General features: G+C 43.0%; 1 protein-coding gene across 4 annotated transcripts in view; it reads left to right on the top strand.

Annotated features, from left to right (window-relative positions):
• Positions 1–26,279, top strand: part of TUBGCP3 (tubulin gamma complex component 3) — a 152,498-nt gene that overhangs the window by 38,488 nt on the left and 87,731 nt on the right. For all 4 annotated transcript variants that reach the window (XM_073350050.2, XM_073350029.2, XM_073350040.2 and 1 more), the window contains exons 8-10: positions 4,649–4,774; positions 12,015–12,083; positions 25,845–25,977. In XM_073350050.2, the coding sequence (XP_073206151.1) occupies positions 4,649–4,774; positions 12,015–12,083; positions 25,845–25,977 (328 nt within the window). The remainder of the gene's footprint in view (positions 1–4,648; positions 4,775–12,014; positions 12,084–25,844; positions 25,978–26,279) is intronic.

Here is a 26,279-nt window from a genome sequence, read left to right as displayed (position 1 = left end):
TTTTAACTAACTTTACACCCGAGGTTTAGAAATAAACAAACAAAACTTGGCTGTAAAATTTTGCTGTGCTGGAATAGAATACCTATTCTCTGATAGTGATTGTCAGCCTACAGAAAAAGACAATTCCCTTGTCTCTGCTCTGGGCCCAAATTAAAGCAAAAAACCTCCAACTACTTGGAAACCTGCTTACCCAGCCCAAAGAAAAAAAAATTTCTTTTCAAACCTGTGCTCCTTGTAAAACAAAAAAAAAAATCAAAATCCTAAAAAAAACCCTGCCACTTTTGTCTCCAGGCAAATGGGTAGAGCACACACCCTCTATTTACTTTGAGGAAGAAAAGAAAAAAAAACCTCTGGGTTGGAAGACTGTGAATTTCCCTGCAGGAGTTAAGTACCCTGCCTCCAGGCAAAGAAAACCTGCAATTCACAAGATAATCCCCTTTTGTCTCTGCTTGGCCACAAAGCAGAGAGAAACCAAGCTGCTTTCAGTTTCAAAGCTGCTTTCTGGACTTCCTAAAAATTCCTTTTTAAAATCTGTATTTCTAGTTCAAAAAATCTCAACTGGATCTCAAAATGATTTCAGGTTAATCCCACCACTGTGCCACCATGTCACAGTTCCTCCCCCACTCTGAACTCTAGGGTACAGATGTGGGGACCTGCATGAAAAACCTCCTAAGCTTATCTTTACCAGCTTAGGTCAAAACTTCCCCAAGGTACAAAATATTACATCCGTTATCCTTGGACTGGCCGCTACCACCACCAAACTAATACTGGTTACTGGGGAAGAGCTGTTTGGACGCGTCCTTCCCCCCAAAATACTTCCCAAAACCTTGCACCCCACTTCCTGGACAAGGTTTGGTAAAAAGCCTCACCAATTTGCCTAGGTGACTACAGACCCAGACCTTTGGATCTTAAGAACAATGAACAATCCTCCCAACACTTGCACCCCCCCTTTCCTGGGAAATGTTGGATAAAAAGCCTCACCAATTTGCATAGGTGACCACAGACCCAAACCCTTGGATCTGAGAACAATGAAAAAGCATTCAGTGTTTTACAAGAAGACTTTTAATAAAAAATAGAAGTAAATAGAAATAAAGAAATCCCCCCCTGTAAAATCAGGATGGTAGATATCTTACAGGGTAATTAGATTCAAAAACATAGAGAACCCCTCTAGGCAAAACCTTAAGTTACAAAAAAGATACACAGACAGAAATAGTTATTCTATTCAGCACAATTCTTTTCTCAGCCATTTAAAGAAATCATAATCTAACACATACCTAGCTAGATTACTTACTAAAAGTTCTAAGACTCCATTCCTGTTCTGTCCCTGGCCAAGACGACTACAGACAGACACAGACTCTTTGTTTCTCTCCCTCCTCCCAGCTTTTGAAAGTATCTTGTCTCCTCATTGGTCATTTTGGTCAGGTGCCAGCGAGGTTACCTTTAGCTTCTTAACCCTTTACAGGTGAGAGGAGCTTTCCCCTGGCCAGGAGGGATTTCAAAGGGGTTTACCCTTCCCTTTATATTTATGACAGGTCATAAACCGAACTTTAGGAAAGCAGGAATATAGTAGGATTACCCATTTAAAATACACTGAATCTCCAAAGAAGTAAGAGGAGAACCAGGAGAGGTCAGAGTTGCTGGGGACAAGATGCCATGAAAGGAGAGTATAACTGTATTAAAAGCAGCAGAAAAGTCAAGGAGAAATGGGATGGAATAGTGGCCCTGAGAGTCTGGTGACAGCAGTTTCAGTGAAGCAGAGTGGAAGCCAGATATGGGCTGGGGGTGATCTGTGGTGGAGCTGGAGGAGAGGACCACAAGGCAATGATTGTAAATGGTGCATCCAGTGAGTTTAGAAATGAAGACTAAAGATGGACCCAAGCTTGGAGTGGCCAGAGAGATGAAGGATCAACATTTTTGAGGCTGTAAGGAGACTAGAGTATGCTTGTATTGTGGGGGCAAGGAGCCAGAAAAATGATAGGGGTGTGGGGGGGAGCAGTGGACCCCTGGGTGCGTCTAAATGCTTTTCTTAACCCCTTCTACAGTTTTTAGCTGGTGGATGCTGCCTATAGCATGAGTACAGTGACAGTCCTTCAACTGCCTTTAAGTGTTTATTCAAATGAAGAATAATAGGTTTGATTCTCATGCACTCTTCGCTGCTCTGGCAGTGTAACTTAGCCTTATAGAGGGTGAAAATTACTTTCAGGCGACTTCATGTTGCCAAAACTGTGTAGAGTGGCCATAACATAAATGACAATCTGGTCCAGTTTTGTGTGTGTGTTGGGCTTTTTGTTCTTTTGGTTGGGGGTCTGCACATGGTGGAATTCATAAACTGCCCTTTCATGAGATGGTCAGCTATCCAAACAATAATTGGGGAGATTTTTCATATCCAGGTAAATCTCTCTTAGCAGCTTGCTTTTATAAAGCTTTCCTTCTGCCTTTGCAGAATACAGAGCCTAAAATCTCCCCCAGTCCTTTCTTCCTAAAAATTACAAACTGCTCTGAGAGTGAAACTGGGTTCTTCCCTTCGTATGCATCAGTGCCAGTAATAAAAGTTCTGCATAGTGAATTGTGCCTTCAGTTACATCTGTGCAGCCCCAATGTCTTTGGCTTTTGCCCTCAGTGATAAAATTAGTAAGCAGTTTTAATGTACAAGAAAGAATGGAATCCAATTCCCTTGCTTGTAGTTGTGTTGGATGTGCATTACCAATCAAATTAAAAAGTTGTCAAAACTTACATTTGCCCATGAGGGGAGCAGGTATGCCTCCGAATACACAAAAAGAATAGGAGTACTTGTGGCACCTTAGAGACTAACCAATTTATTCGAGCATAAGCTTTCGTGAGCTACAGCTCACTTCATCGGATGCATCTGATGAAGTGAGCTATAGCTCACAAAAGCTTATGCTCGAATAAATTGGTTAGTCTCTAAGGTGCCACAAGTACTCCTATTCTTTTTGCAAATACAGACTAACACGGCTGTTACTCTGAAACCCATCCAAATACACAGGAGCAGATTTATTTAGTAAGAAAGTGCCTTTTGTACATGGTAACTTTTCAGAGTAAAAACACACTTCCAGAACTCTAGAACGTATATAGACAGGTCAGATATCCATATGAATATTGTTAAGCCAGTTGGTTACATTCAGCAGTTAGTGAGCTTGTGGAGTCCCCAACTTGACTTAGTTGGCGTGGATATAATCTCACTAAGCTGTTTTTGCTCTTTCCTCTCATACTGAGGGTCATGAGGAGCAGTCACTCCTTACTAAGTGCTCTTGCTTGTGGAATTCTAAATGTGTTGCTCTTGTCATCTGTTGTGCTAAAGTTATGGGTGAAGCTGCCAGCTCTACTTATTGTAAACAATTTCCAGGATAAAACCCTGCTCTGTTACTTGTAACTTTGCCAAACTACAGCCATTTGGGCTGAAATTTTCCATGCTGGGTTTTTGTCTCAGGCCGAATCTTTTTTTTTTTTTAATGTGTTTTTCTACAAAAACTGTTCAGCCATTTATGAGAGCAGAGAGGAAAATACTGTGTTTTGTCAATGTTAGTCTTACCATGGTTTCACAAAGAGGCTGTAGCACCTCTCAGCCTAGAAGCAGGGTTTGAAATTTGGCAGGGCAGGGGCTCTAAAGTCAGATGCCTTTTGCTGTTTCCATGAAAATGCACCAGATCTGCCTGAGTTATAAGCCTCTGAATGGCCATGTGCAAATGCTCAGAGACTCGTTAGCATTTGGCAGCTAAATTCTCCAAAGATTTTTGTCTGCACTGAGCATGTTCTAGCCCAGGACTGACCAGGACTTTTCCAGCAGTTGCTCATCCCAGCTGCTGTGGCACAGAGCAGCAAAACTGATAACAAAGCCATCTCTCCTGTGCTCTTTGCTCCTTCTGTTGGTACCTAGATAATGTGGAGGAGGAAGCAGCCTGACAAATACAGAAAGGCGAGTACCTGGATGGGACAGAGGCAGGTTAGTGGAGGAGGTGAAAGGGGATAACGATAAATAGGAGAAGACTGAGCCAGACAGAAAGGGACAAGCTAGGGAGGTTTATGCTATAAGACCGGAGTAGAAGGGTCTGTAACCACTAAGAACACACTCCCTATCCAGGACTTGGAATTGAGCTCTTGATTCCTGAGTCTCTGCTGTCTAGTAAATGCAAAGTGTGTATCTTATCTGTTTCTAGTGGCTGGTCCACAGAGAGGATAATAGTGTACTATTTACTTCATTAATTCAAGTACTAGAGGTTTGTGGATCTGAAAGTTGCAACTCTGCTGCTCACCTACCTGGGATTCTCTATAGTTCCACATGATGCAATTTCTGTGTGTTTTCTGCTTTGCATTTTTAAAAAGTAGGAATATTCATTAAACCTATGTTAAAAGAACATTGAGGTTTCAAAGTCAAGCATTCTGAAGGCCAAAGGCTTAACATTGCTTGTTCACCCTTAATGCTGCCACCTTGTATGTGTACATTGTGATAGTCTTCACATTTTTTTCTTCCCCTCGCAGAATCCCTTCTTCAGGGTATAGGATGAATGACATTCACTGTATGAATTTGCTCTCTGCTGAGCAAAGATATACTTGGGGAAATAGGGAGGGTTTGGTTTTGTTTTTTTTAATCCAGACTTAATGAGCTTTTCTTGTTTTGCTAACTTTGTAGGTCAGCCTGTCCAAATCGCTCAGAGACACTACAAGCAGACTCGCAGAGTTAGGATGGCTACACAATAAAATAAGAAGATACACAGACCAGAGGAGCTTGGATCGTGCCTTTGGGCTTGTAGGTCAGGTATGTTGGCTCGGTTACAATACTTTGGTTTCATTCCCTTTAGGAACTGCTGGATCTAGAAATACAATGTGGGAATGGTGGGGAGACTCTGGAGAATTCATAACTTGGAGTCGTTCCATATCATTTGACTTACTCCTGTGTGAACTGTCATTGTTGGCGATGAGCCAAAGTCTGGGTGTAGGGTAAAGGAACTCTCAGCTGAATCATAATAGGGTTCATTCTTGCGAGTCCTATGGAGCTGTCTTGCCCTTCTATCCCTAGTTGGGAGTGCCTCCTCCATAGACTTAAATTTAATTTTTTTAAAGTTTACTTTTATATTTAAAAAAAAAAAAATCCAGGAATGGCATAGTGACATTTCTGAGCTAATTAAAGTGTGCCCAATTGCATTGTTAGGAGAAAGATTCTGCTTTACTTTTGTAGTTCCCCCGTGAAAAATGTGTAAGGGAACACTTGACTAGCTGATAGATGATGATCATTAATGATAAATAAAATACTGCACTACTGAGGCTAAATGCAAATCACCAGTTATCTGCTGCCATCTCTTCTGAATGCAACATCAAAAGAATGTCAATTTTTGTTTTTATAGGTTCCATCACCATGATTTATAATCTGCAGTAACATCACAGCTGCTGTAAAACCTAAAACCACATTTACCGCTAAGACATTCCCGTTTCCTCTCACTTGCTCCCTCTGTAAAACTGGATATTATCCCTTCTGAGTCGTCAGAAATGTTGTTGTCCCTGCCTCTAGCCATAAGATCCTACCTAATCTGCAAAGAAAGTGAAGTGCTCCTTTCTTCAGTCTAATTTTTCTTGAGGTCAGTAGAGACACTATGGTGCTTTCTACTTTTCTGTCGTTTTTATTCTGTCCCCTTCTGACTGTCTTTTTTTCATTCTAAATATATATATATTTATATAAATATATATAATACAATATTAAGAATTGTTTTCTAAAGGCTAATACTGACATCCATGTTTTATTTGGCTGTGTGTGTGTGTGTGTGTGTGTGTTTGAGTGTTTGAGAATGTGAAAAAACTCTCAATTTCTAGGTGAGGTTTCCTACCCTCTTTCCTAGAATAGTTTCCTGCTTATGCTTATTTTCGCTGTCTCTGGTTTTAGTTTTTCATTTCACAAAACAAGAGACTTTAAATTCATGAGTAAATTAAATGTTTATATCTCCGACATCAATTGCAAGTTTCAAGGCCTGTATAGAATGCTGTATAGGCCATCAAGTGTATCTGTATAGCTTTCCATTCATGATTTGTGTCTGAGACTAGCATTTGTGCGACTTCTATGGCACCAGTGTATGAAGATAAAGCTGTATAATTTACTTAAGTTGTCAGTAACTAGGCAAAAGATCATGTTTTATCATTCTTGAACACTTCTTTATTTGACAATTTCAGATGCTGCATGCTCAGCATTAAGAACTTACTATTGCAAATATACTGTGCAGTTGAAAGCCTCTTTAATTTGCTGTCTCAGAAAATCTCATCCTTATTTAGAGCACACAGAAAATTACACATTTATTTTAAACCTAAACCACCTGTATGTGTTCCTGTTAACCTAGCTTTTTGACTGAAATATGAGGGTCAGAAACTAGTCTGTCAGTTACTAGCAGTACGTGTTAGATACACTGCACATTGACCTTTTATTTTTCCACCTACGCTACTTAATTGTTGCTGCTTTTCCAGGATAATCAGCAGTGGAATATAATTACCTTACATGTTCACACATTCTCAAAGAAAATATCAAAGTAGGGTTGAGGTGCTAAGCATTTTAAATTCCCTCTCTTAAGCACAAGTTTTACTTTCCCCTTGAAACCCCTTCTTTCTGTGTTGTTAGCCATGTGAGACTTCTAGGATAATATCCAGTTTTCATTGCATACTTTATATTCCAAACCCTATTTTACCAGGTAATTGCAATTGGCACTGAATGCAAATTTGAACTATTAAAGTTAATTTCTTTTACAATAATCTGATGTCCAGTATGACTGTAAATGCTTTGAGTATTGAAGTTAGAAATGTTTAACATAAGGAATGTGGAGAAGTAACATTTAACTAGTGCCTTTGAATGTTATCTTACTATAGACCCTACTTTGCCCTTCAGTTTAATAGGCACTGCTTTGGTAGATTACTAAATTGTACTGGAGAAACAAGTGAGAAGAAATGGAAAGTAGGGTTATATGTCGTGGAGTTTTTATTCTTCAGCAATCTGTACATAACTCTTGACCCCTCTCTGGATTAGCATAAATTTATTGTCGCGCATTTCTCTTTCTCATAAAATCAAATTGGAGAGAGGAACACTTTCACTTACTTTAGACATTTGATCCTATCCTTTAGACTGGTCACATTTTTCTTAATCTGGAAAGAAGATGATTCTTTTGATAAGGGACTTAAATTTATGGAAGGAAAATTGGGATTTCTCTTCCTTCTGTCAGTAATAATTATTCAGTGGGGTACACCTAAGGTAGCAAATAGTTAGTTTACTTTTACAGAGTACTGTTAGCTCCAGTTTTTTACTTTGGATTTGCTTGACTTGGTTTTAGGCTGAAGGGGGTAGGGAGTAGAAAAATTTCACTTAGCTGCATATGATGTAGCAGACTTCTTTATGTAAATTTACTAACCTGGACTGTTTCCAGTTAAATCTGTGAAGGCATATATCAAAATTGCTGATTTACTTTGATTAGCAAAGTAGTTTAGATATTTCATAAAGTGTTAGTCATTTGTTACTTGAAATAGATTAAAAAGCAACACACACTTCTGTCACAGTTCAAGAATGGTAATCAATTTTTGAAAATTAAATTAGTCTTTTTAGCCTACTGTGCCAGGTTAACAGAATTAATAAATAGTGATAATGGAGAATATTTCATATCCTCGCCTAGATCTATTTCTACCCAAATAATAATAAAAAAATGTCTGGGAAAATGTTTTCAACTGCCATTAGAAAAATATTTAATCAAAACTGTAGTTCAGTTATTTTTTGGTTATACTCTAGCAATATAGGCCTTCTTGGAAGAAGATGACAAAATGGTCTGTGATGCTTTTGCTTCTGATGGAGTGTTGTATTTGCAACTGCTCAAAGCTCATTTAAGTCAATGAAAGTCTTTCTGTTGCAGTGGTTTTCAAAATTTTTAGGCCCTTTCCAAATAATGTAGTCTACTGTGTACCCCCATCTGAGAGAGGGACATAATGTACCTTTGATTAGATTGCCAAATCTTACTAAGTAGAATCATAGAATATCAGGGTTGGAAGGGACCTCAGGAGGTCATCTAGTCCAACCCCCTGCTCAAAGCAGGACCAATCCCCAATTAAATCATCCCAGACAGGGCTTTGTCAAGTCTGACCTTAAAAACTTCTAAGGATGGAGATTCTACCACCTCCCTAGGTAACGCATTCCAGTGTTTCACCACCCACCTAGTGAAAAAGTTTTGCCTAATATCCAACCTAAACCTCCCCCACTGCAACTTGAGACCATTACTCCTTGTCCTGTCCTCTTCTACCACTGAGAATAGTCTAGAACCATCCTCTCTGGAACCACCTCTCAGGTAGTTGAAAGCAGCTATCAAATCCCCCCTCATTCTTCTCTTCTGCAGACTAAACAATCCCAGTTCCCTCAGCCTCTCCTCATAAGTCATGTGTTCCAGACCCCTAATCATTTTTGTTGCCCTTCGCTGGACTCTCTCCAATTTATCCTCATCCTTCTTGTAGTGTGGGGCCTAAAACTGGACACAGTACTCCAGATGAGGCCTCACCAATGTCAAATAGAGGGGGACGATCACGTCCCTCGATCTGCTCGCTATGCCCCTACTTATACATCCCAAAATGCCATTGGCCTTCTTGGCAACAAGGGCACACTGCTGATTCATATCCAGCTTCTCGTCCACTGTCACCCCTAGGTCCTTTTCCGCAGAACTGCTGCCTAGCCATTCGGTCCCTAGTCTGTAGCTGTGCAGTGGGTTCTTCCATCCTAAGTGCAGGACCCTGCACTTATCCTTATTGAACCTCATCAGATTTCTTTTGGCCCAATCCTCCAATTTGTCTAGGTCCCTCTGTATCCTATCCCTCCCCTCCAGCGTATCTACCACTCCTCCCAGTTTAGTATCATCCGCAAATTTGCTGAGAGTGCAATCTACACCATCCTCCACATCATTTATGTAGATATTGAACAAAACCGGCCCCAGGACCGACCCCTGGGGCACTCTACTTGACACCGGCTGCCAACTAGACATGGAGCCATTGATCACTACCCGTTGAGCCTGACAATCTAGCCAACTTTCTACCCACCTTATAGTGCATTCATCCAGCCCATGTTTCCTTAACTTGCTGACAAGAATACTGTGGGAGACCGTGTCAAAAGCTTTGCTAAAGTCAAGAAACAATATGTCCACTGCTTTCCCTTCATCCACAGAACCAGTAATCTCATCATAGAAGGCGATTAGATTAGTCAGGCATGACCTTCCCTTGGTGAATCCATGCTGACTGTTCCTGATCACTTTCCTCTCATGTAAGTGCTTCAGGATTGATTCTTTGCTCCATGATTTTTCCAGGGACTGAGGTGAGGCTGACTGGCCTGTAGTTCCCAGGATCCTCCTTCTTCCCTTTTTTAAAGATTGGCACTACATTAGCCTTTTTCCAGTCATCTGGGACTTCCCCCATTCGCCACGAGTTTTCAAAGATAATGGCCAATGGCTCTGCAATCACAGCCACCAATTCCTTTAGCACTCTCAGATGCAACTCGTCTGGCCCCATGGACTTGTGCACGTCCAGCTTTTCTAAATAGTCCCTAACCACCTCTTTCTCCACAGAAGGCTGGCCATCTATTCCCCATGTTGTGATGCCCAGCGCAGCAGTCTGGGAGCTGACCTTATTCGTGAAAACAGAGGCAAAAAAAGCATTCAGAGTAACAGCCGTGTTAGTCTGTATTCGCAAAAAGAAAAGGAGTATTTGTGGCACCTTAGAGAGTAACCAATTTATTTGAGCATGAGCTTTCGTGAGCTACAGCATCCGATGAAGTGAGCTGTAGCTCACGAAAGCTCATGCTCAAATAAATTGGTTAGTCTCTAAGGTGCCACAAGTACTCCTTTTCTTTTTGCAAAAAAAGCATTGAGCACATTAGCTTTTTCCACATCCTCTGTCACTAGGTTGCCTCCCTCATTCATTAAGGGACCCACACTTTCCTTGGCTTTCTTCTTGTTGCCAACATACCTGAAGAAACCCTTCTTGTTACTCTTGACATCTCTCGCTAGCTGCAGCTCCAGGTGTGATTTGGCCCTTCTGATTTCATTCCTACATGCTCGAGCAATATTTTTATACTCTTCCCTGGTCATATGTCCAACCTTCCACTTCTTGTAAGCTTCTTTTTTATGGTGAAATCCTAGCAGATCTTAAACGTGAAGCCAAGCTGGTCGCCTGCCATATTTACTATTCTTTCGACTCATTGGGATGGTTTGTCCCTGTAACCTCAACAGGGATTCCTTGAAATACAGCCAGCTCTCCTGGACTCCTTTCCCCTTCATGTTAGTCCCCCAGGGGATCCTACCCATCCGTTCCCTGAGAGAGTCGAAGTCTGCTTTCCTGAAGTCCAGAGTCCGTATCCTGCTGCTTACCTTTCTTCCTGTGTCAGGATCCTGAACTCAACCAACTCATGGTCACTGCCTCCCAGATTCCCATCCACTTTTGCTTCCCCCACTAATTCTTCCTGGTTTGTGAGCAGCAGGTCAAGAAAAGCTCCCCCCCTAGTTGGCTCCTCTAGCACTTGCACCAGGAAATTGTCCCCTACGGTTTCCAAAAACTTCCTGGATTGTCTATGCACCGCTGTATTGCTCTCCCAGCAGATATCAGGAAAATTAAAGTCACCCATGAGAACCAGGGCGTGTGATCTAGTAGCTTCTGCGAGCTGCCGGAAGAAAGCCTCATCCACCTCATCCCCCTGGTCCGGTAGTCTATAGCAGACTCCCACCACTACTACATCACTCTTGTTGCTCACACTTGTAAACTTAATCCAGAGACAGTCAGGTTTTTCTGCAGTTTCGTACCGGAGCTCTGAGCAGTCATACTGCTCCCTTACATACAGTGCTACTCCCCCACCTTTTCTGCCCTGCCTGTCCTTCCTGAACAGTTTATACCCATCCATGACAGTACTCCAGTCATGTGAGTTATCCCACCAAGTCTCTGTTATTCCAATCACGTCATAATTCCTTGACATCACCAGGACCTCCAGTTCTCCCTGCTTGTTTCCAAGGCTTTGTGCATTCGTATATAAGCACTTGAGATAACCTGCTGATCGCCCCTCATTCTCAGTATGAGGCAGGAGCCCTACCCTCACAGACATTCCTGCCTGTGCTTCCTCCCGGTATCCTGCTTTCCCACTAAATAAAATACATTGTCTGCCATTATAGGATTTTTCTTGCATTCCCCGATGAGAGCCTGCGTACCCCACTTTGAAAACCATTATTCTATTGATTTCTTTGAGCTTTGGGTCAGGCCTTTGTAAATTTGACCACATCATCATGGAGTACACCTTTCAGACTATTTACACTTTTTTCATTGTTCTTGGTCTTCCTTTCTTCAGTGTCAGGTGAGGAGTGGCGAGCAGTTATCGTGTGTTCCAATGCCAAAATATACAATACTAATTTAAATAGCACCTAAAGAGGGAATATTAATTCTTTTCAAAGCATGACAGAAGAATGTACTGTCATGATGTATACAGACCTCTTCTTTATATTAGATACTAGTCTTTAACTGTATGTTTTTATTATTTAACGTTTATATTGCGGTCATGCCTAGAGGTCTCAATCAAGTTGAGATCCTTTTGTGCTAGGCACTGTACAAACACTGCAAATGCCATTCTTGCTCCCAAGAAGTCTATAGTCTTCATAGAACTGATATGAACAATGCTATTGTACTTCTCCTATTATTTTTAACCATTTGAGAACCCAATTACTTAGGGTATTGATGTCAGAATTTAGACTGTCAGTAGAATTAAGTTGGCAACCAGCAGAAATTTTCTTGTTCCCTGACTGACAATGTATATACCGGTTAGCTGCATGCTGAAGAGACAGGCAGCAGTTGGTGCATTCATATAATCTTTCTGGATGATACCTAATTTGACTTTCTTAAAGACACTTTAGTTACGTTTGTGGTTTTTAAAAAAGACGCAATCTTAATATCCGTGTTTTAAAATGTTAGATAAAAGTGAAAATGGAAATAGCATTTATTTGATTTTTTTTCCCCCCCCTCAGAGTTTTTGTGCTGCCTTACACCAGGAACTCAAAGAATACTACAGGCTTCTCTCTGTTTTACACTCCCAGGTAAATTAATACTTCTGATTGGTTAATGAGTTCACCCTTTGGTGTTTACAAATCACTTCTAGAAGATTGTGACTTTTGGTTAGACAGTTTTTATTTAGCTAATTGATACAATATGAGCATTGTAAAAGCAGAAATCTGGCTGGTGAAGGGTCTAACTATGTGGGCGTCCGGCAACTATTAAGTAAGACACCAGGTGTGTCACTCTGAAGCCTGGAATGTCTATAGCGATTGTATGAAGTAATGGAAACGGCTACAAGCATGGTTGAGGACTCGTATGTTCAGAATATCATCAGGTTGAATCATCACTCAGTTTTGCAGTTTACCATCCAATTTTTAAATTCTCAGCCATTTTGGTTTCATGAATTAAATCTGTGCACGTTTCTTCTTTTAGTGCTTGTATATATCCATTACAGTGTAGGTCTGTGCATGCCTCTTTGCACTGGTGCAAGAGAGTTTTCCTTAGTGGTACCTGTAGAGGTGGCCCTGCCCACTGCCAAGCTCCATGTGTTGGAAAGTGAGGGTAGAAAGGGTGGAGTCACCCCACCCTCAGTTCTTTCTCACAAAAAAGTTTGTGGTCAGAGTCAGTGTTCGTAGTGGTACTCTTTTAAGCAAAAAAATATATATATATTTAATTTCTAACTTTCATTAATCCATTTTTTAGTATTTTATTTGGATTATTTTAGTTTTCAGGCTAACGTTTGCTTAGCAGGGCTTCTGGGCCCCACCCAGTACTGGGATGACCCTATACCAAAGTCCCTGAGGATCAAGCCTTGCATGGGCTGCAGAAAACCTGTGCCCATCAGTTTCCCAATTTGTGCTATCTGAAGTGCTTGGAGGAGGGTCATGTTAGAGACAGGTGCTCCATTTACCATGCTTTTAAGACCAAAACAAAAACTGAGGGGGGGTGTCTCCACTGCATCCTGGTGAAGGTAGCCCTGAGACTGGCTTTGGAATGCCCTTGGTCGTTGAAGGGAAGCTCTTCAGTAACCCTTCTCAAAATGCTTCCCCAGCATTACCACCAGAGCAGAGCCCCATCACCAGGTCCATTATCTTTGAAGTCTAGGGCTTCTGAACAGTCTTGACCAATGTTTTCCCCAGGAATTGAAATTAAAGGGGGTGTTTGAATTTGCCACGGGGGTTCGAAAATGACTAAATTGACAACACTGCCTAGTTGACCACTAGGGGGAGATAGGGTGTTCAGGCGGCTGTAGGGAAATCCTTGGTCCTGACCTCCGAAACATAAGAATAATTCAGTACTGGTTCTTCGAAGTCCAGAGCTGGGGATTCCTCCGCAGAACTTCGGCCTGGTACCGATGATCAAGTGCTCCCCTTGGTTTGCCATTCCCTGGTACCAACTCATCCAGACAGACCTGAGTGCCCTCTCAGGGACTGTTGAGACTGGCAACTTCATTGACGATGATAAAGTAATCCTTCATTTTTGCAGGTCAACAGCCTATATTGTTCTAACTACTCCGCGGGCTAATGCCGCGGCCAGAGACTTACTGTGCATGTCGGTACTGCCTTTTCCCTTGTTTCAAGGACCCACCTATGGGATCGGTACAGCAATTGAGATCATCGGCGCTGGAGCACTCCAGTTGTGCATTGCCTTCCTTGGTACCTATCCCTATTCCTTTGGGGTCGGTAACAACTCCTTCACAATTCACATTGCCAGTGGCTAGGAAGCCTTCCATGTTACGTCCACTATTGTGCCCTGGATGTACATCTTGGTCACAGTTACAGAGGACAAATCTTGGTACCACCCAACACTTGCCCTTGGACTGCTGGCTCTTGGGTGCTTTGGTACCGAGAGTCTAAGAGCTTCTTCCTGCCCTTGTTCCCATGCTTGTTGGTGGAGTTCTGAGATGACTTCTAGAGACTGGGAAGCTTGAGCCAGGAGTGCCTGGTATCATACTAGCCCCCTCAGTGATCCTATCGGATGCTATGGGGGATGCCTCTAGCATCTAGATTTACTTCACCGATCCCTCACTCTAGTAAATCTATGGGGGGGACCCTTCTCCTACCAGTACTGACAAATTAGTCAGGGTCTGTACAAATCCACCAGTGGATGCTGCAGCCCTCGTTTTTTCTCATCTATCCTGGAGCCACAATCTCTCTCTTGGTACCACAGAAGCAGCCTAGAGAATGTTCTCCCTTAGTACCTCCACGGCCATCGTCGTCATTGCCCGATGAAGCCTTGGTATTGGTACTGTATGTCTCTAAGGTGCATCAGGAGCCCTGCAGAAGGACGTCAGCTTCTTCTCTGAGTGATTGCTCATGTCCATTGCATTGTAGGTATGTTCATGCCTCATGCACAGTTGTTGAAGATTTTTCCCTCAGTAGTACCTGTTAGGGCCATGTGAGCACCCTCTGCTGCCTAGGACCACTGCACGCAGTATAACAGGTGGAGCTGCCCTTGACCTCTTTTAGTTCCTTTCTGCTGCCCAGGACTGTTGTTGGAGCTGCTATCCTTGGATTTGCAAGTTCTGCCCTCTTTTGTGTAAATAGTACCTGTTGTGTTAGTTTTAGTTTAGAGGTTTTATACATAATTTAGATACAAGAGTAAATTTAGATTATTATGTAGTAGCATGGATTCACCAGTTCCCATTTGGGTACCAGTACCAGACCCATGCCTTGTTCTCCTGGCTTCAAGTCCTGTCATTCATGTAAGAAGTGTATGCCAATGAGTGACCCGCACCCCAGTTGCCTTAAGTGTCTGGGACAGGTACGTGTGAGTGACCAATGTCAGATTTGTAGGGGGTTCAAACCCTGCTCAAAGAAAGACAGGGCAACCTGACTCAAGTATTTGCTCATGGAGTATGTTTTGCCCAGCATCAGAGCCTTCTGCACAGAGCACATACCAAGCATGTCCTCATCTCTTAGGGGTGCTCCCTCTGCTCTGACTGAGTTGAGAGGCAGATCTTCATTGCCTGTACTGAAGAAGAGGCAAGTTTAACACTTGGTACTGAGATCTTAAATCTTCCGTGAAAGCACTGAGTGGAGACAAGGACACAGAAGTGTTCTTAGAGAGGCACTCCCAGAAACAATCCTTAAGCCAATACTCCTGAGGGAATTCTGCACCAAAAAAAAAAATTCTGGCACAATATTTTAAAATTCTGCAAAATTCTGCAAATTTTATTTGTCAATAAATAAATGTGGAGGCTCCAGCATGGCAGTGGGGAGCACAGGCCACTGGTTGCATGGAGGTGGGAAATCACCCTGCACCTGCCTTCCCCCTCCACCCCCCAAAACAAGGAACTTGGTGGTGAGGCTGTACCCGACCCTGACACAGCGCAAGGGTCAGGCCTGCCCCAGAAATACCCTCTGTGCCAGGTGTGCACAGAGAGGCTCACACTAGCAGGATCCAAGTGTAGAGGGGCTTGTTATGGGGTAAGAGGGTTTAATGTGGGGCAGTCTGGGTGAGGGCGGCTCAGTTGGGAGATCTGGATGCACAGGGGCTCGTTGCGGGATTGCAGGGGCAATAGGACTTGGCCAGCGGGTCCAGGTGATGGTGGTTGGAGCTCAAATAGGGTAGGGGTTCGATGGGCCTGCTAATGGGGGAGCCCCAGCTGGATGCCCTATGCTGGAATCCTGCTCCCCTTGCTGTCCCTGATTCCCTTATTCCCTTCTCTTCCCCATCCCCTCCCCATTCCTTCCCCACTGGCTCTTTCCACCACCCTGCCTCACTGTGGGGACTCACTGTTGTACAGAAAATAGGATGGCTCCCAGCATACGGAAGGGGAGCATGAACAACACTAGGACCCAGAAGGCAGTGTCCAGCTGCAAAGTCAGCAGAGCCGGGCGGCAGTCTCTTTCAGCTGGGCAGCTCTGCACTTGCAGAAATGGGGGGGGGTGCGGGGGGTGGCATGTGACCTGTGTGCCATACTCTTGTGCCACACCTCCTCTTCTTTGTTGCCTGATGAGGTGGTGATAAGAGTCTGCTTATCCCCCACCTGATGATTTCAGAGCTCATCACGACTTGGTGAGGAGAGTGGCTGCAGCTCTGGGCATCCAACTGGAAGAGGTACAGGAAAAGTCTTAACGGTTGATGGACATTTTCGTCTCGGCGGGACCATCTAGGGTAGCTCTCCTTAATAATGAGGCTATCCAGGAGCCTGTCAAGGTATTATGTCAGACCCAGTCTTCCCCTGTCTCCCACTGCAAAAAGGATGGAGAGAAGATATGTCCCTTTACAGGGATTTGAACACTTTTATAACTCTCCTTCTCTTGGCTTCCTGGTAGTCTCTGGTGCTAATGAAAAAGAGAGGCAGGGACACCTGGCCTCAACATCTAAAAGGAAAGAAGCAAGATCATCCGGCTCAACGGGTAATGATCAATGGCTCCATGTCTAGTTGGCAGCTGGTATCAAGCGGCGTGCCCCAAGCATCGGTCCTGGGGCCAGTTTTGTTCAATATCTTCATTAATGATCTGGAGGATGGCGTGGATTACACCCTCAGCAAGTTTGCAGATGGCACTAACCTGGGCAGAGTGGTAGATATCTTGGATGGTAGAGATAGGATACAGTGACGTAGACAAATTAGAGGATTGGGCCAAAAGAAATCTGATGAGGTTCAACAAGGCCAAGTACAGACTCCTGCGCTTAGGACGGAAGAATCCTATGCACTGCTACAGACTAGGGACAGAGTGGCTAGGCAGCAGTTCTGCAGAAAAGGACCTAGGGGTTACAGTGGATGAAAAGCTGGATATGAGTCAAGAGTGTGCCCTTGTTGCCAAGAAGGCTAATGGCATTTTGGGCAGTATAAGCAGGAGCATTGCCAGCTGATTGAGGGAAGTGATCATTCCCCTCTAGTCGGCATAGGTGAAGCCTCATCCAGAGTAGTGTGTCCAGTTTTGGGCCCCACACTACAAGAAGGATTTGGAAAAATTGGAAAGAGTCCAGCGGAGGACAACAAAAATGATTAGGGGGCTGGAGCACATGTTTTATGAGGAGAGGCTGAGGGAACTGGCACTGTTTAGTCTTCGGAAGAGAAGAATGAGGGGGGATTTGATAGCTGCTTTCAACTACTGAAAGGGGGTTCCAAAGAGGATGGATCTAGATTGTTCTCGGTGGTAGCAGATGACAGAACAAGGAGTAATGGTCTCAAGTTGCAGTGGGGGAGGTTTAGATTGGATATTAGGAAAACCTTTTTCACTAGGAGGGTGGTGAAGCACTGGAATGGGTTACCTAGGGAGGTGGTAGAATCTCTTTCCTTAGAGGTTTTTAAGGTCAGGCTTGACAAAGCCCTGGCTGGGAAGATTTAATTGGGGATTGGCCCTGCTTTGAGCAGGGGGTTGGACTAGATGGCCTCCTGCGGTCCCTTCCAACCCAGATATTCTATGAAAGAAGCTGTACCTATTCAGAAGAAAGCTTTATTCCACTGGAGGTTTATAGCTTAGAATAGCAAACCAGCAGTCTCTCGTAGGTCAGTACAGTTTTAGTCTGTGGGTCAATTTAAGGACAGATTTCTGGATGAGGTAAAACAGGAGTTCACTGCTGTGGTGGTGAAGAGAAAGTTATTTGCTGGAATGGCCTTGCAGGCAAGTCTAGCTGTGATGGCCTCTGCATTTTGAGCTATGGCTTTCATCATCACTATGCAGTACTCATCTTGCTGGCAGTTGACCGGTCTTCCCCCCAGAGCTTCAACAAGCTATCCAAGATCTCTCATTTGAAGGCCCCTCACTCTTTTCTGAAAAGACTTACAAGAGGCTATGTGGTCTTAAGGATTCAAGGGTGACCCTTAGTCTCTGGTGATTTATACCAGCAACAAAAAGAAAGCAGTTCCACCCTCAGCAGTCCCAGTGATCTTTGCCTTTCATCCCTCCAGATCTGTCCAGAAATAATGGCAAAAGTTACAAGAGGCATCTTTCTCTTCCTTCCTCTTCTGCAGCTGCCAGTTCATCTAGGCAACTGGGTCCTCTTAACAAACATTTTGACCCATGGGTCAAAAGCAGTCTGTCATTCCTCGGCGTACCGTCATTCCTCGGCGTACCATCTTTTTCCACCCCAGTATTTGCCAACCATCTGTCCCACTTCCTGACTGCTTGGGCCCGCATCACCAGAGATAAGTGGGTCCTAAGCATGGTGGTACTGGGATACACCTTCCGATTTGTTTCTCTCCCTCCTTCCTATCCCCTTTCTCTGTCCCTCTTTAGGGACCACTCTCACAAGAATGTGTTGCTTCAGGAGGTCCAGTTTCTCATTCTCCTCCTGTGGGGGCCATACAGGAAGTTCCCTTGTTGTTTAGGCGATGGGATTTTATTCCCAATACTTCCTAATCCTGAAAGCAAAGGGGGCAGGTTGGGGGTCTCAGGTCTATTTTAGATCTAAGATAGCTAAACAAATTCCTAAAGAAAATAAAATTCTGGGTGGTCATTCTAGCTTCTATTATCCCTTCCCTAGATTCTTCCAGTGACTGGTATGCAGCTCTTGACTTAAAAGATGCACATTTTCACATGGCTATTCACCAGAGGCGCTGAAAATTCCTCAGGTTCATGATCAATAAATCCCACTACCAATTCACAGTGCTGCCCTTTGCTCTGTCAGTAGTTCCTCATGTTCACAAAGTGCATGGCTGTGGTAGCAGCATTCCTGCGAAAGTCAGCCATCTACATATTCCCCTACATAGATGACTGGCTAGTAAGAGGCCAGTCCAGGTCTCAGGTACTGCCCTGGCTACTATACAGTCCAAACGTCACGTGCAGGTCGTTGTCCACCAAATCCTGAGTCTCCAACATTCTGGGCCTAAAATTGAACAAACAGCTCAGACAGGAATACTATCCTTTCCAGCAGCCTGACCAATCCAAGAGGAGGCAAAGATCACAAAGAGAGAAGCCCTTGCCTTTCTCTTCATCTCAGCAATCAAAGGCCTCCAAGCTGTCATTTTGACTTTTTAGGTTGAGGACTGTGTACTGTCCAGTCTGGATCTCACTGGTCCTTCCCCACCTTTCTGGGACAGGTTGTCCCATTTTCTCTGTGCTTGGTAATTCATTGCCTGTCTCAAAGAACTGGGTGCTCAGCATAATGGAATCTGGATGGAAATTCCCTCCTTCCTCTCCCACCTATTACCAAGTCCCTCTTCAGGGATCCCTTTCACTAGTCTGTGCTAAGACAAGAAGTACAGGCTCTATATTCTTTGGAACCATAGAGGGCATGCTCTTGTGTCATCAGGGCAGGGAATTTTATTCCCATTACCTTCTGATACCCAAAGACAGAGGTGGTCTCAGACCATGTTAGACATTTAGAACCTCAGCTAATACATCAAGAAGATGAAGTTTTGTATGGTGTCCTTAGCTACGATCATCCCTTCCCTCGATCCAGAAGAATATTATACTGCCTTCAACTTTCAGGACACACATTTCTAAGAGGCGATCCATCCTGGCCACAGGAGGTTCCTCATGGCCAGTGTAGGAGACTACCATTACAAATTAACCATCTTACCCTTCGGTCTGTTGTCAGCTCTGAGAGTATTTAACAAATGCATGTGATAGTGGCAGCTTGCCTACCCAAAAGAGACCGATCTATATCCTTATCTGGATGAGTGATGGCTGACAGAAATCTCATTCATTGAGATGTGTTGGGCATGGAATCATAGGACTGGAAGGGACTTCGAGAAGTCATCTAGTCCAGTCCCCTGGATGTATGCTGCTTAAACATTTACACAGTTACCGGATACACTGTCCATATGCTGATAGCTTCAATCCCTGAAAACCAGAGACAGGTAACAAAACACCCTGCTGCAGATGGCCGTGTTATGATCCACTGTGCCTCCCTGGGACCTGTGACTCCTCCAATTCTTGCTCCGGAGTCTTGGCCACATAAGTCAGTTTGCATAGATTATCCATGGCTTCATTCCTTGAGCCCTATTCCAGAATAACAAGGATGAAGAGAGAATTTAACCTGTGAAACTCAGGGTGGTCTTAGTGTTTGTGTGGTGGGGAGGGGGAACAGAGGGAATGATGAACCTCAGTGAGGCTGAAACGACAATGGCAATGGCTTGCTCCCATGGTCTTTTTGAGGCCCCAGTCTCCTACCAGCTAAGTAAAGAAAAAATCAATTTACATTGGCTTCTGGTACCAGAGACCATTCTAGATTGCATCAGGTCACAGATATTCACTGTATAACAGGCCTCCACATTCATCTTGTCCTAGTTAATCTTCTGTATTGTTTGAGTCCAGACAACAGGTTTGACACTGCAGTTAGGAGACCTGTTCCAATAGCCTTTCATCCTCTCTTCTGACACCATCTCTTCCCTGTCTCTTTGGAGAAGGGTTTGTGAGGTTCTATGATGCCTGGTGTAAAGAAATTGCTTCAGATTGCTGAGTACCCAGAAGCCTTAATTCAAAGTTACTCCATATACAGATCCTCATCAGACTGCCTCCCAACCCTTGTTACCCATCCCTCTTTAGGAATACACTCATAAGAATGGCTATACTGGGTCAGACCAAAGGTCCATCTAGTCCAGTAGCCTGTCTTTTGACAGTGTCCAATGTCAGGTGCCCCAGAGAGAATGAACAGAACAGGTAATCATCAAGTGATCCATCCTTTGTTGCCCATTCCCAGCTTCTGGTAAACGGAGGCTAGGGAAACCATCCCTGCCCATCCTGGCTAATAGCCATTGATGGACCTATCCTACATGAACTTATCTAGTTCTGTTTTGAACCCTGTTATAGTCTTGGCCTTCACAACATCCTCTGGCAAGGAGTTCCACGGGTTGACTGTGCATTGTGTGAAAAAATACTTCCTTTTGTTTGTTTTAAACCTGCTGCCTATTAACTCACGGAAGTTACTCTCTTCTGACTTATACTTCTAATCTCCATGAAGGTTGATGGCCTCCACCCAATCTTAGATGTAAGAAGTCTAAACAAATACATCAGAACTTCAGAATTCAGGACGATCACCATAGGGAATCGATGATTGATCTCCATACCAACGTGGCTATGTGGCTCTTGACTTGAAAGATGTCTACTTTCATGTTGGTACAGAGCAGTTGCACAGGAATACCTGAGCTTTTGCTGAAGAGAAAAACCGTCCCCTCCAAGAAGTCAGTAGTGCAGGGTATTTTTTTTTCGAAGTCTCTGGCCGTAATGACAGCCCACCTAAGAAAGAGTACATGTTTTTCCATATTTTAAAGGACTGGGTTCTCAAGGCCAGATCACAGCAGGGGCTCTTCTGTTGTCTTGATCTAACATACCATTTTGGACTCAGAATCAACCGGCAAAATTTGAAACGGTTCACTTGTCAGGAACTCTCCTTTTGTAGGAGCAGTATATTTTGAATATAAACAACTTCTGCAGCCCTAGTCATGACAGACACCTCCAAACTAGGATGGGCAGCCTGCTTCCAAGATTTACACACATGGATTCTGCAGTCAGGCCAGGGCCTAGTGCTAAGTGCTGTCATTTTGAAGCCTTTTTCTTTGTTTGTTTTTTAGTTCAGACAGCCAAATCCTGAATTGCTGTTTCGTTGATTGATTAGAGACTACTGCCAACCTTACAGCACAGGTTACCCTGCTCCAAGCAAGCAGCCAAACCTGGCGGACAAAGGCAGAGAGCACCTGCAATATCACATGTGACCCTCAAGGGGGCACTGCAGAGCAGCCCTACCTCCCACACAGAACTAGTGATCTCTCTCTCTCCCGCCATCCATCTCCACCCTCAGACAAACAGGGGCTTGGGACACTATTCCTTACCCATCCTGGCTAATAGCCATTCATGGATTTAACCTCCATGAATGTATCCAGTTCTCTTTTAAACCCTGTTATAGTCCTAGCCTTCACAACCTCCTCAGGCAAGTCCACAGGTTGACTGTGCGCTGTGTGAAGAACAACTTCCTTTTATTTGTTTTAAACCTGCTACCCATTAATTTCATTTGGTGGCCCCTAGTTCTTATGGTATGGGAACAAATGAATTCTTTCTCCACACCACTCATGATTTTATATACCTCTATCATACCCCGCCTTAGTCTCCTCTTTTCCAAGCTGAAAAGTCCTAGCCTCTTTAATCTCTCCTCATATGGGACCCATTCCAAACCCCTAATCATTTTAGTTGCCCTTTTCTGAACCTTTTCCAATGCCAGTTTATCTTTTTTGAGATGAGGAAACCATATCTATACGCAGTATTCAAGATGTGGGCATACCATGGATTTATATAAGGGCAATAAGATATTCTTCGTCTTATTCTCTATCCCTTTTTTTAATGATTCTTAACATCCCGTTTGCTATTTTGACTGCCACTGCACACTGCATGGATGTCTTCAGAGAGCTATCCACGATGACTCCAAGATCTTTCTCCTGATTAGTTGTAGCTAAATGAGCCCCCATCATATTGTATGTATAACTGGGGTTATTTTTTCTATGTGCATTACTTTACATTTATCCACATTAAATTTCATTTGCCATTTTGTTGCCCAGTCCCTTAGTTTTGTGAGATCTTATTGAGGTTCTTCACAGTCTGCTTTGATCTTAACTATCTTGAGCAGTTTAGTATCATCTGCAGACTTTGCCACCTGGTTGTTTATCCCTTTCTCCAGATCATTTATGAATAGGTTGAATAGGATTGGTCCTGGGATTAGTCCTAGGACTGACCCTTGGGGAACACCACTAGTTACCCCTCTCCATTCTGAAAATTTACCATTTATTCCTACCCTTTGTTCCCTGTCTTTTAACCAGTTCTCAATCCATGAAAGGATCTTCCCTCTTATCCCGTGACAACTTAATTTACGTAAGAGCTTTTGGTGAGGGACCTTATCAAAGGCTTTCTGGAAATCTAAGTACACTATGTCCACTGGATCCCCCTTGTCCACATATTTGTTGACACCCCCCTCCCCCCCAAAGAACTCTAATAGATTAGAAGACATGATCTCCCTTTACAGGAAACCATGTTGACTTTTGCCCAACAATTTATGTTCTTCTATGTGTCTGACAATTTTATTCTTCACTATTGTTTCAACTAATTTGCCCGGTACTAACGTTAGACTTACTGGTCTGTAATTGCCAGGATCACCTCTAGAGTCCTTAAATATTGGCATTAGATTAGCTATCTTCCAGTCATTGGATACTGTAGCTGATTTAAAGGACAGGTTATAAACTATAGTTAATAGTTCTGCAATTTCACATTTGAGTTCTTTCAGAACTCTTGGGTGAATGCCATCTGGTCCCGGTGACTTGTTACTGTTAAATTTCTCAGTTAATTCCAAAACCTCCTCTAGTGTCACTTCAATCTGTGACAATTCCTCAGATTTGTCACTTACAAAAGACGGCTCAGGTTTGGGAATCTCCCTAAGATCCTCAGCTGTGAAGACTGAAGCAAAGAATTCATTTTGTTTCTCCGCCATGACTTGTCTTTAAGTGCTGCATTTGTATCTCGATTGTCCAGGGGCTCCACTGGTTTTTTAGCAGGCTTCCTGCTTCTGATGTACTTAAAAAAACATTTTGTTATTACCTTTTGAGTTTTTGGCTAGCTGTTCTTCAAACTCCTTTTTCGCTTTTCTTATTACATGTTTACATTTAATTTGGCAGTGTTTATGCTCCTTCCTATTTACCTCACTAGGATTTGACTTCCAGTTTTTAAAAGATGCCTTTTTATCTCTCACTGCTTCTTTTACATGGTTGTTAAGCTACGGTGGCTCTTTTTTAGTTCTTTTACTGGTTTCAGAGTAACAGCCGTGTTAGTCTGTATTCGCAAAAAGAAAAGGAGTACTTGTGGCACCTTAGAGACTAACCAATTTATTTGAGCATGAGCTTTCGTGAAGTGAGCTGTAGCTCACGAAAGCTCATGCTCAAATAAATTGGTTAGTCTCTAAGGTGTGCCACAAGTTCTTTTACTGTGTTTTTTAATTTGGGGTATACATTTAAGTTGAGCCTCTATTATGGTGTCTTTGAAAAATGTCTATGCAGTTTGCAGGGATTTCACTCTAGTTACTGTACCTTTTCATTTCTGTATAACTAACCTCCTCATTTTTGCATGGTTCCCCTTTCTGAAATTAAATGCAACAGTATTGGACTGTTGAGGTGTTCTTCCCACCACAGGAATGTTAAATGTTGTTATATTATGGTCACCATTTCCAAGCGGTCCTGTTATAGTTACCTCTTGGACCAGATCATGCGCTCCACTCAGGACTAGATCGAGAGTTGCCTCTCCCCTTGTGGAGCTGTATTGATGGTACATTCATCTGATAGCGCTATTCTTACTGGGAATATAAAATGTCCAGGCAGGCTCCCTGTGCAGAAGATGACAAGACCAATGAGTGATCTCTGAAAACATCAATGGTTTACCATTACTTCTGCCCTTGGAGAACACATGCAATAGATCTTCGCCACCAGCGAGAACAGTGTGTCACGACTTTTGCTCAAGAGCAATTATAGATCAGGAGTCCCTCACAGATTCATTCCTCCTGGTTGGTGCAAAGACCTTTTTATAGGCATTCCCTCCAAAGCCTCTCGGATCCAGACTCCTACAAAAGATCCAGAGAGGCAGTGCAGAAATTCTTCTGAATGCATCAGTGTAGTCCAGACAGCTCTCGTATGCTGGTTTTCTGGTACACTTTCCCCCAGGAGCCGCCATATAGCTTTCATCCAACACCAGACTGCTGTCTCAGATACTTGAGAGTATCCTCTACCCTGATCTAGAATTGCTATATTTGGCTACCTGGATGATAGACTCTTAACTAGTTCTGCCCTCTCTTGCTCTACAAGAATAAGAGATTCTTTTCCAGTCTAGGCACTTGCCCTTCCCAAGGGCTAGGGTCAGAGATGGAAGAGTTTCTCTACTTGGGCGACTATTACAGGGGTTGTTCCAGGGTCCTCCTGTGTTCCCTTATATGGATTACTTGTGATACCTCAAGGAGTTAGTCCTGTTGCTAAAAGGCCATTTAGCTACAAGTTTGGCATACCATCATCTTGTCCAGTGCGTTCTTCCACTCTACAGCCATGTATTTCTTCATGTATTTGATTGTGTACTCTCAGGCTAGGTCCCCTTATTAACGGGGTTGGTGCCCACCCACATAGGATACAGATGCTTCTGTGTATGTTTCGAGCGGATGCCCTTTGGGAAGATTTGCAGAGCAGCCACATGGATTTCAATTCACACCTTAATTAAGCACTATTCATTAAATCTGAAGTAAAACTTTTTCAAAAGCACCCAAGTTCCATTTCTAGAAGTGACTTAGGCTCCTATATATTAATAGTACTCCATCTTTGAACTTTGTAGTTAACTTATTTGCTTTGTTTTGGTGACTTTTGGAGGAAAATTTCAAGAGGGTTTGTCCCATACAGAATTAAAATCAAGCTGCTGCTGTCACGGTAGAAGTTTCACTATTCATTCTGTTGCTCTCAGGATTCTTGTTTTACACATTTTTGTTTTCTTTCCATTCATCTCTGAATAGCCTCTCTGATTGCCACCTGCTATCCTTCAACATTGTTTCTCTGTCCTTCGCTGCTTTTGTAACTACCTATCCATCAAGCTGTCTGATGCTTCTGTTGCATACTCTCCCCCTTGTGTCTTCCCTACCCTCTTTCTTCTGTCAGATCCATTATTTTTACATTTTGCTCTGTGCTTTCATCTACACTTGATTCTTGGTTTCTTCTCATGTCAGTTTGTGAAGTTGCAGGCTAAGAATTTTACGATAAAATGTACATATTGACTAGTTGCATGTAATAAAATAACTAAACAAAGCTAACTTCAGAACAAAAATGTGGAATATCTGTTTTGCTGCCAGTAGTTGTATGCTGTGTTTTGACTGTGCCCTGTGTGTTTTAATTTGATCAGCTGCAACTTGAAGATGATCAGGGTGTAAATTTGGGACTCGAGAGCAGTTTAACACTTCGTCGTCTTCTAGTCTGGACGTATGATCCTAAAATAAGACTCAAGACACTTGCAGCACTTGTTGATCACTGTCAAGGTCTGTTATTTTGAAATGTATTTCTTTATTTTTTTCAAGTTTTGTAACTTCAGGAGTGATTGTGCATGCCAAGCATGGATGCCAGTTATATTAATTATGTTTGAGATTAAACTAGTAGATTTCTGGTAGTGATGTGTCTACCAGGTAAAAATGTTCACCTTTCCTTCAGACAAGTCTGTAAGCAGTAGATCCATCAGACTGTCTTCAGCATTTTAAATAGTTATTTACATAACCGTAGTAATACTCTCATGCACTTTTGTAAATTTACTTAGTAAAAACACATTTAAATTATTATTTACTTT

Source organism: Lepidochelys kempii, chromosome 1 (genome assembly GCF_965140285.1).
Source record: "Lepidochelys kempii isolate rLepKem1 chromosome 1, rLepKem1.hap1, whole genome shotgun sequence".
NCBI lineage: Eukaryota > Metazoa > Chordata > Testudines > Cheloniidae > Lepidochelys > Lepidochelys kempii.
Note: the sequence above shows the minus strand (reverse complement) of the source record. Positions and strands in the feature narration are given on the sequence as shown.